Genomic DNA, 15,805 nt, shown 5'->3' on the forward strand with positions numbered 1-15,805 from the left:
AGTAAGCCTTCTATTCTAAATCAGCAGAAACCAACAGAATGTTCTGAGTGAAGGAAGTGGTCTACAATTTATTCTGTCCACATGGCAGACATTTACCACACATGACTACTGAACACCTGAAATATGGTTAACGTGTCTGGTGAACTAAATTTTTAATATTATTTAATTTTAATTCATTAAAATTTAAATTTAAATAGTCATATGTGACTAGTGTCTATTTGACAACAGAGCTCTAAATAGTAGTAATATTCTTTGTCCCCTGGTGATTTCGTGTGTATACTAATAAACCAATGTAGTCTGGGAAAAAAACGCCTTGCAAATCTATTTTTGATAGTCAAAGGATAAGACAGTTGAGACATGACTTCAGAATATCTACCACCACAAAACTGTATAGTCCCATTATTTTGATAATCAGGTATTTCTTGCCTGACTTGTCTTTCTGGAAATTTTCAAAGATCTAGGGCACATTCTTTCCATTGCCAGTTTCTGAACTGGAAGTCAGGGAATCGATTTCCGACAGTTTTTCAAAGATATTTATAGAATATTAAAGTGTCAAGAAATTCCAAAGATAAAGAATTAAGAGCAAAAATAGATATATTTAAAATGCAACATAAGAAAATATGACTAATAGTACAATTAATTTGGTTTATCTTTGAAATGAAAAAGTTTATTGGTAACCTGAAAATGTGTGCAACTCAAAACATGAGCATACAATTTATTTATAGTATCTTATGAAACAAAACAAAACAAGTCTATTGCTCTAGGCCTGAACTGGGCTTATGTTTCCAATTAAAAAAATTTTTTTTTAATGTTTGTTTATTTTTGAGAGAGAGAGAGAGAGAGACAGAGACAGAGACAGAGCACAAGTGGGGGAGGGGTAGAGAGAAAGGTAGACACAGAATCTGAAGCAGGTTCCAGGTTCTGAGCTGTCAGCACACAGCCTGACATGGGGTTCAAAATCACGAACCGTGAGATCACGATCTGAGCCGAAGTCAGACACTTAACCGACTGAGACACCCAGGCGCCCCTATGTTTCCAATTTTTTAAACTTGGCAAGGGGGATTACATGAAATAACTCTCAATTCTCTCTCTCTCTCTTTTTTTATTGCCATAAGTAATGATTAAGAAGGCCAAAGCAAACATGTAGGTGTGAATTATAATGAAAACAAATACATATCTAGAAACAAGGCCACAAAAGTTTGGTTTGTGCATTTGTCTATTCCACTGGCTGGCCTTTAAAAATAATGGTCTGTAAATATTTCTCACTATGGATTAATCCACACGCATTTTCTTTTACTTATTTATTTAGAGAGAGGAGCAAGTGGTGGGGGGAGAGTGAGAGAAAGAGAGAGAGGGAGGGAGAGAAAGAGAGAGAGGGAGAATGAATCCCAAGCAGGCTCCACGCTGGCAGTGCAGAGCCCTATGTGGGACTTGAACTCACAAACTGTGGGCTAAAATCAAGAGATGGACACTTAAATGACTGAACCACTTAGGTGCCCAAACACATGCATTTTCTATGTTCTTGTATAAAACTGAGGCTCACAGGCTGGGCATTTAGTAATGCAGTGAAACAGATTCTGGAGTGAGGAAAGCATTTCATGAGATGAATAAACTAGGTCAAAAATGAAAAAGCTGAAGTTTGCTCTTTAAAACAGCACACATTTCCAGATAAAACTGACTTAAAGTTGTGTCCAAAGATTTTCATGGACATTCTCATTGTATCCATATGATTTAAAATGTCTTTAAACACTGAAGCCTCTCAGTTTCAGACATTTTGCTTATGAGAGGTTTTTTTGGGACACTCTCAAGACAAAATTTTAAAAAGAAACAAGTTTTCTCTAGAAAGCATTTTTAGCATACTGAACATGCATACTTTCTCAGAGTGTATGTAGCCCGCTCTTCTCCTGATACTCTTCATAGAAACGTCTCAATGATTTAGGAATTCTGGGTGTCACAGTGCTCAAGGCTTGAGTAAAATGTCTTCTCATAATGTGGTTGGCTTGAATGTCTTCTTCCAGAGCCAGAAGAGCCGCCTCTCTACAGACAGCTATAATCTGAAGCAAAACATACAAAAACAAACATACAAAACAAAAAAGGGGAGAGAAAAGACAATCAATATTTCAATGGATTCAACTGAATATATTTCAAATATTCATCCGTGGTAACTGCTTCAACTATAAGCACCCTTGCCAACATTTATCTTCATGGTTATTCCACTTCAGTTTTCAAAAGGACAAAAAGTAATCATCTTCATTCCAAAACCATGTAGTAAGTACTCAGAATCAGGAGCAGCAAAAAGATATATAAGATATGGCATTCGTTCTTAAGAAGCCCACAACTGATAAAAGGTGGAACAGACACACAGGCACATACTTCTAATACAAGATGACAAAAGATGAGTGTGTATGTGTGGTGGGGGCAGGTAAGTACCAAGTGATAAGGGGGTGAGGGCAGAGGAGGGAGCTACTCCGATATACAGTGAAGTCCTGCGCATCAGCGCACCTTGTCATGGCATAGCATTTCCACATTACTTTCAACCTTTGATGTATTACCGACATGTAAAAGCATTTCTTTATGTGCATCTCTTGAACAAGTTCTTAAATCTTGGGAATATCAGATAGAGTTTTCTAAGTTTACTTTGGAGAGCTGCTTTAGAACAGAGAAGTGAATTTTGTTTACTCAGTGAGGAAAGCTGCAAGAATTGAAAAGAATCTGGGGAGGGGGTGGAATGGATGCAGAAGGAGGGAGGACAGAGTGGGCGGTAGGAAAGCGGAAGGGGAGGAAGGTTCAAGTCTTGAATCCTGAAATGTGTTTTTAAGCTCTCTGGACTTCAGACAGCGGAAGCAGGCTGATGCCAGTGTCATTCTAAAGACACATTACTGTGGTGAAAAGAGCTTGTGGGATGAAAAGAGATATTGTGATTTTCAGGGCAACAGGGAAAACAGTGATTGATACTGACTGCACCTTTATATCGGTAAATGAAAGGGCCAGCTGAAACACATTTGTCCAGCCATTCAGCATATTTTCTCTGTTTGTTCACTTACTGAAAAGAGTTCCTCTGCTTATGCTGGGCTAATGGCTGCCAAAGCAGTTTAGTAGCTTTTTAGGGGATTTAGCAGCATGTTTAGGGAGCTTTCAAAAAACTTGCATAGATTTAGATGGCTTTGTCAAATTACGACAATGTAACTATTAGTTCTGGGCTTCATTAATGAGCACTGAAGTTACTATAGTGCTTATGCATGTTAATGTTTTCCAAAAAGAGTGGCTACCAACTTGTTGAAGGAAAAAAACAAAACTTCCAGGGCTTAGTAAAATAACTTCATCACATATACTGGCGCAGAGAGAGTTATTTTGAAAACAAGATATAATAATTAATAAGCACAGTAAAAGCACATGAAATGCCTAGCATGGTAAACTGGCTATCCAATGGTTCCACTCTGTTCCAAAGGGACCTTGAGGACCTCCACAAAGGGAGGAAAAAGGAACAAAGTGGAGAAAAGCCTCAACTCCTTCCTTCCCTCCATCTCAGCAGCACTTCTGTTACCTGCAAGAATTTGAAGCAATAGCTGCAAGGCTGAAAAGTTTGAAGAATCAGTGGGAGAGGCAGAAAGGCCTGAATTTCCTGCTGGCTGGTGGACTTCTAGCTCTTCGTCTGAGACGGTACAGGGAATGTTTCCATCATGTGGGTCCTTTCCCATGCTAAGTGGAGTACAGAAGTCACCAGTGCCATGTCTTGCACACTTCATAACTGAGACTTACCTCAGAGAATACTGGATCCAGTACATAATGGCTACAGACATTTACTGAGTACCTACCCCATGTGCTAGACAATGCTAATGGCAGTACTAATTAATTGCTATGTGAACACTCCCCGCCCCGCCCCTCGATTTTGTATAATTCAGGGATCCCACTAATAGTGTACAATATCTGATGGGAGCATGGCAAACAGAGTGGCCAGATAAACGCAGTAAGCTGGTGGGGGGGAGGGGGTAGGGAGGTTGGGTGGAGGAAAGGGAGAGGTGACCACAAGGCTGTCTGGAACCTCTCCAAGTTCCTGGAATTTGGTTCACATGGCCAGATAGTGAGTAGCTCACACTGCTGGTACATCTGAGAAAGAGAACTAACAGTCTAGTAGGCTTCCTCTCTCAATATACAGTAATCAAACTGGGAGAAGAAATGGTTATACTCCTCTAATCATCGGAATCTCAGATAGCCTAACAAGGCATGGTAGAGAAATGTAGGTAATGGGAAGTGACAGGTCACTGAGGCCTTGAAGGCTGTCCTTAGGGTCAGCAACCCTGAGCAATTCCTCTTGCAGATCAACTTTCTTTCCTTCACATCTCTGTCTATAGATTTTCCTAAGCTATAAATTGCTTTTTGCTTTTATGTGGCAGCTTCCAGGACAGTGATGGGGGGGCACTGGTGGCGAGATGTGGTCAGAGCAGTAACAGCCACTTGAAAGCTGGATGTTTGTAGCTTAGAGCCTCCAGCATATGTTAACACTCAAGAGTAATTCTCCTACTATATTTAGGACTGGCCTGACCCTTAATTAACAATTCCATCCAATTTGGAGAACTACAAAATTGTGAGGTATAGAAAAGTTGGACAGAGTTTTGACGAGAGCACTAACAATGTCTGAGTTAGAAAGAGATGCCCTGTAGAACCTTTGAGAGACAATGACAAGGGAATCAGAGCAGCTGAATCCTGGTATTCAGATGCCACATAGAAAGGTGTCTTCCTCTGTACAGAAGACAGATCACAGTTGTTAGCACTTCCAGAGTGGCAGAAGGACTATCTGAATTCAACACTTGCTTCGATAAATGTTTTCCTGTTTTATATTATTTATCAGGGATGCTCTGAAGAACCAGTCAATTAGGCAATACTTTCTACCATTTTTATTTTCCTATCATATTTGCTTAGCAATACACAACTAGTAATTGAGAGGAAGTAAGACACTATAAATCATTAACCAGTCACTCTTTCATCAATCAACATCCACTGAATAACTACTCTGTATAACAACTAGATGAGGCCCAGTAGAGGATTCAGAGATGTCCAAGATGTGGTATCTGTCTTCTGGTACTCTCAAACCAGTAGGGAATGAACATCAATTGTCCAATGTGGCATGGTATTAGAGGTACTGTTAAGTAAGGCAAAAGGAAAAGTGCTTTGGTATGGAAAGAAGAGAGAAATTACTGCTTCATAAACCGAACTGGGAAGGACGGAATTTAGATATACGTATAGGGGAGAAAAGGGCATTCTGAGCAGGAGGGATAAAGTGAGCAAAGAAACAGCAAGGTGGGGAGAAAGAGACCAGAGATTGTACTCTTCCAGCCTCAGTAGCCAAAATGAAGAATTTAAAGAGAGAGAGAGAGAGAGAGAGAGAGAGAGAGAGAGAGAAGTTCTGTCATCAAAATGTCACTAAAAATAACAATGATAGTTTTCAGAAGTCATGTGGGCCATAATGACAGTGAAGGCTAGTCAATGGCAGTCATCTCTAAATCTCTAAACCCAATTCACAAGCAGCTGATGCACAAGCAGCTGATAGAGAATAACTCCTAAAGGTTCCTTTGTTTTTATTTCTTCCTCATGAAAGAGCTTCTTAGAAATTCCAAAATGAAAGCATTAATTGGATTATTGATTCTCTCTTAACCCAAATAGAAAGGTAGGTGTGAAAATGGAAGTATTCTTAGGAGGCTCATTTCATGATGGGTGGTTTCTATTTGCTCTGGGGTCACTTACTTTAGCATGAGTTCCAAAGATATCATACTTCCCAAGAAAAGTGCAGCTTGCTCTCAGGGCCCCTGCCAGCATTTGCCCTGCCATATTAATGTCTTTTCAGAGGAACAAGTATTTCGTGATCAAGTTTTAGGTAACAGTACATATATTCTGTTTCCCACAATACACAGAATTGCCCTGGTTTTGGCAGAACACCTATAAGTGGCTATCTCTTGAATTACTGGTGATCTTCAGCAAACGTTCTCGAAGGTGTTAACCAGTACAAAACAATTCAATAAGGACACAATATGGCTTTTGCCTATTTCATAGCCTTTTTTTTTTTTCTTTTGCTCTCTCCTATTCCAGAATGGAGAAAAGAGGGCAAGGGAGAAAAAAGATACTGGAGAAGGACCAGTCTGTTTAATGGGGTCAAAATGCAGCAGCCACAGCACACATTTGGGTTCTGGAGATACAAATGGTCAATGCATATTTGTTGAATCGAACTGAATAGTTCCTTAACTATAAACAAAGTTTCCAAAAAGTACACATTATATGTATCTTTTTCATATTTGGTCTATATCCTATAATATTTTAATCTATGTTTCATATAACCTACACTTTTGTCAGTTGTACTTTGTCAGTTACATTAGTAACAAAAATTGTTTAACACTGTGATATATGTTGTCTTAAGCAATGTTTTAGTCTGGGGACCTACTTTAAATCTAGTTCCTTCCTTAGAAGTAATAGAAATTAGAAATTTTATCAAGAATACAAGTATGTCTGTGTTATTTTGAGGGAAGCTTCCTGAGGTATCAAAATTTGTTACATAGGGACAGGAACGTTTTTGCTGTGTTGTCATGGGAAAAACTGTGCTGTAATGAAGAAACATGCCTGAAAATTTACTAATAATGCAGTAATTTATATTAGGTTTGGGGACTGAAATGGAAGCTTTGGTGGTGGGGGGGGGAGAACCCCAAAATTGTGCAAATGGTGATCTTTTGTCCCATTTGATGAAAATAACCTGGTATCAATCAACTGTTGATGGATTTTCTTTTCTGTATTAAACTCTGAAAGAGTGAGGTCTTTTTTAGATTAAATTTGCCAATACATCTCTCTTTATTTGGGATTGGATACTACAGAAACTGACAAGGGCTTTTAACTTCAAGTGGGAGTTTTCTCATTACTATCTCTAAAGTTTGTAAGAAAACCTAATGAGATAAGTATAAGTATGCATATGTATATATATACATATATATGTGTATATATATATATATATATATATATATATATATATATATGGATGCCAGGAGAATGATGAGTTGTGTGGTCCCTGTATACACTGTATACACTGTGTGTGTGTGTGTGTGTGTGTGTGTGTGTGTGTATATATATATATATACACACATACATATATATATGTATACAGTGTGTATATATATACACATACATATATATATGTATACAGTGTATATATATATATATATATATACACATATATATGTATACAGTGTATGTGTGTGTGTATGTATATATATATATATATATGTATATATATGTATACAGTGTATACAGTGTATACAGGGACCACACAACTCATCATTCTCCTGGCATCGCATTCAAAACCACATGGAATCTGGGACTGTTCAGTGATGGGGGAATTCAGCTGAATTTCTTCCATGAGGCTACAGAAGAACCTCATGAGAAGATGTGTAGATGAATAGATGAATAGATGAATTTGAATCACAGACTGTCTGGAATGTTAAACCAACCCGTTTAGAAAGAAAACTCTTGGCACTCGAATGCATTAATATCTTTGGCAAAAAGGATTTTGGAAGCTTTCCCCTAATCCCTTCACCATGTCCTTCTCTTCCCCCATAGGCTGCAGACTAGATCATTTAAATGAATTATTAGCCAACTACCAGTAAGGTTGCTTTCGCCATTAGGCTGGAAAAGCAACACTGTTTTGGCTGGCTCTGTAAAACTGAGTGTCTGAAGTCTGTGTTCTTTTTTCAGTTTTGACTAAAAAATTTATTCCCAAACTTTTAAGATGTATATGTGCCTTGCTGCAAAAGTGAAAGTATTATTTGTTTGGGAAAATGAGAAAATGAGACAAAAGACAAGCAGAGTGGGCCTAAGATTTCATTGTCAGAGCTAAACTAAGACACGTTGTTTCGGTGGCCATGACACCCATTTCTTTGGTGCCAACATGCCACAAATTCTCTTTTCATGTATTCTACAATAGTAATAGAGCCAACAGATACCTCAAAGACAACATAAAAAGCAGGAACTCTCTGGGGCGCCTGGGTGGCGCAGTCGGTTAAGCGTCCGACTTCAGCCAGGTCACGATCTCGCGGTCCGTGAGTTCGAGCCCCGCGTCAGGCTCTGGGCTGATGGCTCAGAGCCTGGAGCCTGTTTCCGATTCTGTGTCTCCCTCTCTCTGCCCCTCCCCCATTCATGCTCTGTCTTTCTCTGTCCCCAAAATAAATAAACGTTGAAAAAAAAATTTTAAAAAAAAAAAAAAAAAAAAAAAAAAAAAAGCAGGAACTCTCTATTAAGGTGTATCTGAAATGAGCTCCTGACAGGTAGGAAAGGAAAGAATTTTTAGTGAAAATATTTAGAAATCCTCAAAACAAAGTCACTGAGGAAAATAGTAATCATTTTCAAATGCAGGGAAAAAGTAACTCAGCAATGAAAGAGGACACATGAGTATGAATTTTTATGCTATACTTGCCTTCTGAAAAAGCAGTGCCTTTAGAAGAACAAAACAGCAATAACTGGATTACGTGAGACAACTCCACTCGGGAGGGTGTGGGGAAGCAACTTCCCAGGAGGAGAAGGCTCTTGACCATTGAACCTTGGGAAATCTAATTACCTCACTTTTAAATGCAAAAGGGCAAAAGAGGCAATTGTGCAGAATTCTGAATGCCATGAAGAATAAGAACAATGTCTTACTTCACTGTGGAAAAAAAATGAAACCTCTTATACACAGCCTAGGGTTCTTTCCCCCAATGCACGAGACAAGAAGAGTTTAAACAGGTGGCTCAGCTTAGTAAAAGAGAAACAGGGGTACTGCGAAAATGAAAACCCACACGGTTTCTAAGCAGGCAGTAGTTAAAAAAAAATGATGTGACAAATAATCAAGGCAAAGACTTTACCAAAACCTAGTCATTGGGTAGAAAAACCTGAAAATGCTGGGCGGTACTTTGGGTATCCTGTGCTATAGCCCTGCCTGTGTTCTTTCCAGTTTAACAGGAGCACCACCTTCTTTCCTGGGCACTGACAGATTAGAAGCCCAACATTAATTTACGTACAATTGCTTCGACTTCCAAATAAGGCCTGGGTAGTATGTGCCCTTTTCTGTTGGCTGTAACCAGATTATGAGAAGGACATCAGGAACACATCCCCATGAGTGGCATGTAAGGTTGGGAAAAAGGGATGCTGCCCCAAGTAGGCCTAATGGGGGAGCTAAGAACTGCTTGCGCACTTCCAACCGGCAGGTTGAAATGCTAACTTGACCGTCACCAAGTTCCTAACGACCTCGCAGAGATTATGTGTCCTCCAAGAGAGGCGGGAGGGTAACACAGCTGACGTTCTGTTTGGCTCCCATCACCCCACTCTGCAGGCAAAGGAAGGCCTCAGATCTGTGGAGAAAAAGTCGGGAATTTTAAACGTGCCGGAAGAGGAGGCTTATTCATAGGGTGTCCTCGGACGGTGAGAACCGCGGCTCTGGAGAGCTGACCTCGTGTACCTAGTTTAATCAGTCCCTGGCAGTGCTGCTTCAAAGTTCTTAGGGAACCGGCCGCGGCAGCCTAGGGACTGCAGGGTATGAGTACAGGGATACAGCCAGGGGGCAGTTTCTAGCACGAGCAGGTGAACGGCACGGTACGCGGCAGAGTATCCGCAGGGATGGAACCGGAGAAGAGAGCCGCCCCAGCCCAGGCCCGGGCAGCTGCACAGAATCCACGCAGAGGCAGAGCGGTGTTCCCCGGGCCCTGCGGCGGCCGCGCTGCTGCTCCTGCTGTTTGGCAAGAAGAAAGGGCGCCTTCCAGCGAGGCCTAAATGTGCTCTTCAGCTTCTTTGTATTTCAAGTGTACTAAATAGCTTTAAAGAATCCACCAAAAGAAATGGGCTGCAGTGCTTTAAAAAGTCTTAGGTATTTTCAAGAAAGTGGTTTTGTTAAAAGCATCTTCTGTCTGGAACACCTGTGACCTGTTGAGCTTAATTGGGCTGCAGCTGGCGCTGATTGTGGCGCAGCCGCTGGCGGCCGCGGGCTGACATTGTGTGCGCTCCCGCCCTCCCGCCCCCTCGCCTTTCTTTTCTCTTTCACAGCCCGGCGACCTCCTTCCCCTGTGTGTCGGAGGGATTAGGAGCCCAGTAGAGAGTGGTGTCCTGCTGTTTGCGAACAGCGTGCACTGGAGGTGCTTCAAGGAGGAGGCTACCTGGGAGATTATGTGCTCATGTGGATGCCGAGGGCCCATTCTCCCCGGCCCATTGAGACGTGCTGAAAGGTGGCTGAATGGCCGGGCATGAAAGATGTGACTGAAGGGAGCGCAGCAGGCTCCTGGCCGCAGAGCAGCAGATGGAAGTCAGGCTGTCACACGCACAAACGGCGAGGGGCGCCCCAAGCTGCCAAGAAAGCAGCTCACGGCGTAAAACAGGGCCCGAGAAGGGAATTCAGACGGGAAGAGAGTCGCGCTTGCTTTAGGGAACTTCACAGTGCCACCTCACCGAAAACTTTTTATGTGATGAGGCTAGAAGTGAGGATCGTGGGGGGCAAACTTCAGATTTAAGGAATTGCCTATTGCCCTTGGGCTAAATTCCTTAGACTGTCTGCAAAATAAGCTTTATGATAATTAATCCATCTGGGATTATGTTAAAGTCACTATCTAGAATGCCATGCCTGGTACTGAGTCAAAAGAAAAGAATTTCTGTAAAAACACACTAAAGCTTAATGACATTAAAGAAGGTGGAGGAGTCCATTGGTTGCTTAATTTTGCTGATCTGTACATAACACTTAAGTTTATGTACATCAAATGTGCAACCTTTCATCATTACCACCTGCTCGGAGAAGCCCATCCTAGTTTTCATTTTTTTTTTTTTTTTTTTTTTTTTACAATTTACAAACAAATCTATCATTCCACAGAGGAAAGAGCTGGGGAAAGAAAGACTTGGGAGTTTTCATTCTTACTGTTTCTACAACCATATGTACCTATGGGAATTTTAAATGTTTCTAACATTAATTAAACCATATAAGAAAAAAAGTATTTTTAGTTTTGAAAAAAAAATACACCAACTCGTATGGTAATGCAAAAAGCAGGAACCATGTAGTAGGAGAAGGGGTGAGAGGGCAAACAGATATTGGGAGCCCCTAATTCATTCCTTTACTCAAAAAGTCTTTATTGACCACCTGCACGGTACCAGGTACAACGTACCCACAGGAATAGAGCAGTGAAGAAAACAAAATGTTTTCATGGAACAAGATGTGCACAGTACTGGCTAACCTATTTACCCTTCAAAGTTCAGTGTAAACATTTCCATTGGGAGGCATTCCTGGAGGCAAACTCACTATCTTCCCAGGTCTGATTGCTTCAGGATCACTTGTTTAATGGTCTGGTAGCAACTTGAACTATTCTATCATATCACAGTTTCCAGGAAGCATATAGAGTTATCTGTGGTAAATGTCTATCTCCCTCACTAGACTTGAAGTCCCATAAAGGGTCTCCAGCCTTTGCTCTGCTCTACTCCCCAACATAACAGGTTAGCATGTCCCTTGACCTTTGGGAGTCTGCAAAAAGGTCTCCTGCTGAGGTCATCTCTGAACAGTGATATAAATTAGTTTTTGCCTTAACCACACACACACACACACACACACACACATACACACACACACACCTCCTGCTGTGACAACTGCAGCCAAGATAATTGTCTACTATGCGTTAAAAAGGTAAAAACGTCTTGGGAACAATGATTCATCCTAAGTGGAGGTGTGTACTTGTGAATCTTGTAAGACTGCCGACCAAGCTATGGCCAGAAAGCTGGAAAAGGTACCAGTTCTTGGGTAAAAGCATCCATAAATGGGAGACCTTGAGGTTGGCTCCAGGCAAAGAGGAGAGAAGAGCAGGACAGGGAATGTTTTTGGGAGAGGAGACCCAGGAAAGGTCAGCTTGCTATAAGCCTCTCCTCTAAGTCTGGAGGGTTTGATCCTCTCTGCCAGTGTTGTGGGAGATAGGGAGGTGGTGGCTTTGGGGATGGGTAGGGGGAAGGTGTAGGCAGTGGTGTTAAACCACACCACATGTTTTCTCTCCTGTCAGCCATCTTCACAGCCAGTCCCCACATCTTGCCCTACTAACACACACATAAAAATGTTTCCTCTGAAACTCTGTAGCGTCACAGATGCCCTGGGTAGCTTTTTTTGCATTTTGTTCAGCTCGGGATCTTTGAGCTCTCACAGAGTAGAGTACTTGGGAGTTAGATCGTTTTCCCCCTTTACAGCCAGTCATTTTTTTTTTTTTTGAGCAATGATGGAATAGGACATTATATTACTTTCAGATATACAACATGATTCAGTATACATATATATTATGAAATGATCACCACAGTGTAACATCTATCATCACCACATAGTTACACACTTTTTTGTGTGTGTGATGAGAACTTTTAAGATCTACTCTCTTAGTGATTTTCAAATACACAACACACGATTATTAACTATAGTCACTATGCTGTACATTACATCTCCAAGACTTATTTCATAACTGGAAGTTTGTACCTTTTGGCCACCTTCAACCCATTTCACCCACCCTAATGCTCAGTTTTAATCTATAGTGAGCTCCTTTCTCTTTTTCCATTCTCTGGGCGGCTGCATGCTGGTCCAGCCGATCAGCAGCCTTGCATGGCATCTCTAAAATCATTTTATAGAGTATGGGATGCTGTTTAATGGCTATCTGTGTTAAACAGAAAAAAAATGACTTGACAATTTGTAGCTAGCTAGGGGGCTTCTGAAGATAGGTCCTGGTGAGCAAACACTAAGCATACCATCAGCACATGACAGGGAGTGAAAAGATTACTTACAATTACTTATCTTATACTTTATGCACATCATATTATATGTAAAAACTTTACCAGTTTTGTGTGCTTATTGGCCATATAATAAAGATTTTTAACCTAGGGTCTATGGATATCCAAATGGATCTAAGAATATATTGAAACCCTTAAAAACTTACATATACATATATATTTTTTCTTTTTTTTCTAGAAAGATGGTTCAAAGTGTTCATCATATTCTAAAAAAGAAACCATTATCCAAAAAGGGTTAAGAATCACTGTGCTATAGTTACTATATTCCAAATCTTTTAAAATCCTATGAGTGCTTCATAATAATAGCTATCTTATTATTGTAAGAATGTAATTTGGCTAGAATTATCACAGTTGAGGAGTACAGGAGTTACAATGTGGAGTTAATCCCTGTAACGGGAAAGTAGTTTTTGCTTTCTTAGACCTTCCTCTTGTACCTTATAAACATTCAACAGCTGCCACCAGGTATAACTTACTTAGGTCTTTATTGACATGAAGAGGAACCTAAAGACCAATATCGTATTTCATTTACTAAAAAAAAAAAAAGCTAAGGTAATACACAAAGACTGAAAATTTAAGCACACTAGTTAAGGAATTAAAAACCTAAGTATCCAAGATAAGATTAGGATTTACAAGTGACATATATTAACTATGTGCAATTTTAGTTAGCCCATAAGTGAATTTTCAGACTTAAATACCTAATGTAGACTTTGATGTTTGGTAATAACAGTACACACTGGGTATTTAGAAACTGATGGGGTTGTTTTCTTACCTGCAAAATTATATGGCTTATTGTCTTATACTGCATCTCCATTAAAAAGGGAAAAAAGGAAAATCTTTGTGTTTATTGATTTGAAAGACACATGAGATACAGCTCTTACGTTTTGATACTAAAATCATTATGTATGTGATACAACTTAGAAGAAGTTACAAGTACCTGTAAAAGCCACACAGGACAATCATTTTCATTAGTTACTCATAGTCCAAGTCAAGGTGGGGAATAAAGATAATTTGGTTTATGAAGACTAACTAAAATACTTACATGTTTCTCTTCTGACCTTAAGTCCATTACTTAATGGATTATGGAACCTAACTATTCCTTCTTACCTCCTTTGCAAAACTGCTTATGAGAGAACAAGGTTTATGTCAAGTTCAGCAATGAAAAAGCCAGAAAGTTTCCTAAATAAAGACTTAAAAATGTCCAGTTGTAAAGACTAAACTAAAAACTATGAGAAAGGCCATTAGAGCAATCAACAGATGTAGAAGGTGTTGTGGGAAAGCAAGGTAGATGAAACTACTTATTGATAATAAAAAAATCATTAAAAATTTAATTTAAAAGGTGCCTTAAATTATCACTTAGTGGGATTGGCTTGGTTATCAGAAATGTGGCAGTTAGTACATTAAAGAGCTAATGGTGAATTTTTAAAGCACAAATTATTCATTAAGTTCTTAAAATCTAAAGACATAAAATTGAGTGAATTTGAGTATGTATATTTAATATATTTCAAGACTGTATCCATACTTTTACCTAATTGTTTTATACTAGGCAAACTTTGCTCAGATTCCTAACCATCAAAAAAATATATCATTGGAAAGAGACTGACAGACATTTCTCATGAAAAGAATTTTTCTTTTTCACAGAGATGAGTCAACTGAACACAAGGGGATTATGATACAGTGGAAGCTATTTTGCAACCTTAATGTATTTTCTATTATAAATGGTAAAATACATACACATAAAAGCACTCTATAATGTTATAAAATGGAGAAAATTGAAGCAAGTGTCAAGACTTTCCTCTTAAGGGTGTACTTTTTCATTTGTAGATCTAATCACTAGATTTTAGATAGGGTACACCCTGGGAACAAGCACCTCCATTTTAGCATGCTGGTATCTAACTGGAAATAAACCCATATCACCTTTGCAACAGTGTGTTCAAGATATCCTTTGTACTCATTCCATAGTTACACTAAAGAATGGGAAAGCCAAGGGAAATTCTGAATTATTTTACAGGTCCATCTTGCTCTCTCCCCCCAGCTCTGTTCTCTTTGAAATAAACATATACATACATACATATGAAGGTAGACAATTGTGTTTACACACACACGTGCATACACGTGCACACTCATTTGCAGATGCAATGTAAGTTCACAAGATGTGGCATGAGTTTAAGCAGTTTTTAAAGTGCACAGTACATTTTACCATGTAGTTCTGAAACCCAGCATTTGCAAATCTTTTAAAATTAACCGAACTGTTAAAATCCCATCACTCTGGCAGTAACCCAGCATAGCTGTCTGTGCCTTTAACAAAAGAATTCTGTAATAAAACGAGATTTTACATGCTGAAACAGAATATTTTAAAACATCTTTCTGCCGGCTGCTCATTTTAGTAATATTTGTGGAATTTAAAACCCACACACACATACACAAATGTTCCCATGGAAGATTAGGCTAAGTTTTTAGGTTAACCTCAGAATTATTAAATTTTTATATCAATCTTTTAATGAACACTTTTGATTTATTTACTTTAAGAAGAAACCCAAGTACTGAAAAGACTTTTAAGGCTATGTATTCTTTAATTGCCGTAACAAATGCGACCAGGCTAACTTTAATCAAAGGAGACTCATAAGTAGTTTTCACACTACATTTGTGAATGCCTCTGAGCAAGGTGGACTGAATTCTGCCTCAGCTTCTCTTGTGTCTGGAAATAGGTGCAATCAGCTGTGACATCTGCTGTATATTAGGGCTCAACTGCTAGGGACAGAAACCTAATTAGAATCAAAAGGAGGAATTTATTATAAGGATATTATTGAATCTAACAGAACCTAAGGACAAGAGTGAGGCTGGGCACAGCAGACCATCTGGAACCAGGGACTTGAATGCTATCAGGATTCTCTGCTTCTCTCTGTACTTTATTTGGTTTTATTCCTCTTTAACTACAGAGTGGTTTTCCCCACATAGTAGAAAACATGGCAATACGGTTTTTATGTTTTATATCTTACAGCTTCAGCCACTA

General features: G+C 39.4%; 1 protein-coding gene across 3 annotated transcripts in view; it reads right to left on the reverse strand.

Annotated features, from left to right (window-relative positions):
* Nucleotides 1-925: 925 nt before the first annotated feature.
* Nucleotides 926-15,805, reverse strand: part of SPATA5 (spermatogenesis associated 5) — a 370,905-nt gene continuing 356,025 nt past the window's right edge. For all 3 annotated transcript variants that reach the window (XM_047856894.1, XM_047856888.1, XM_047856889.1), the window contains one exon: nucleotides 926-2,054. In XM_047856894.1, the coding sequence (XP_047712850.1) occupies nucleotides 1,878-2,054 (177 nt within the window). In that variant the 3' untranslated portion in view covers nucleotides 926-1,877. The remainder of the gene's footprint in view (nucleotides 2,055-15,805) is intronic.

This window comes from Prionailurus viverrinus, chromosome B1 (genome assembly GCF_022837055.1).
Source record: "Prionailurus viverrinus isolate Anna chromosome B1, UM_Priviv_1.0, whole genome shotgun sequence".
NCBI classification, from domain to species: domain Eukaryota; kingdom Metazoa; phylum Chordata; class Mammalia; order Carnivora; family Felidae; genus Prionailurus; species Prionailurus viverrinus.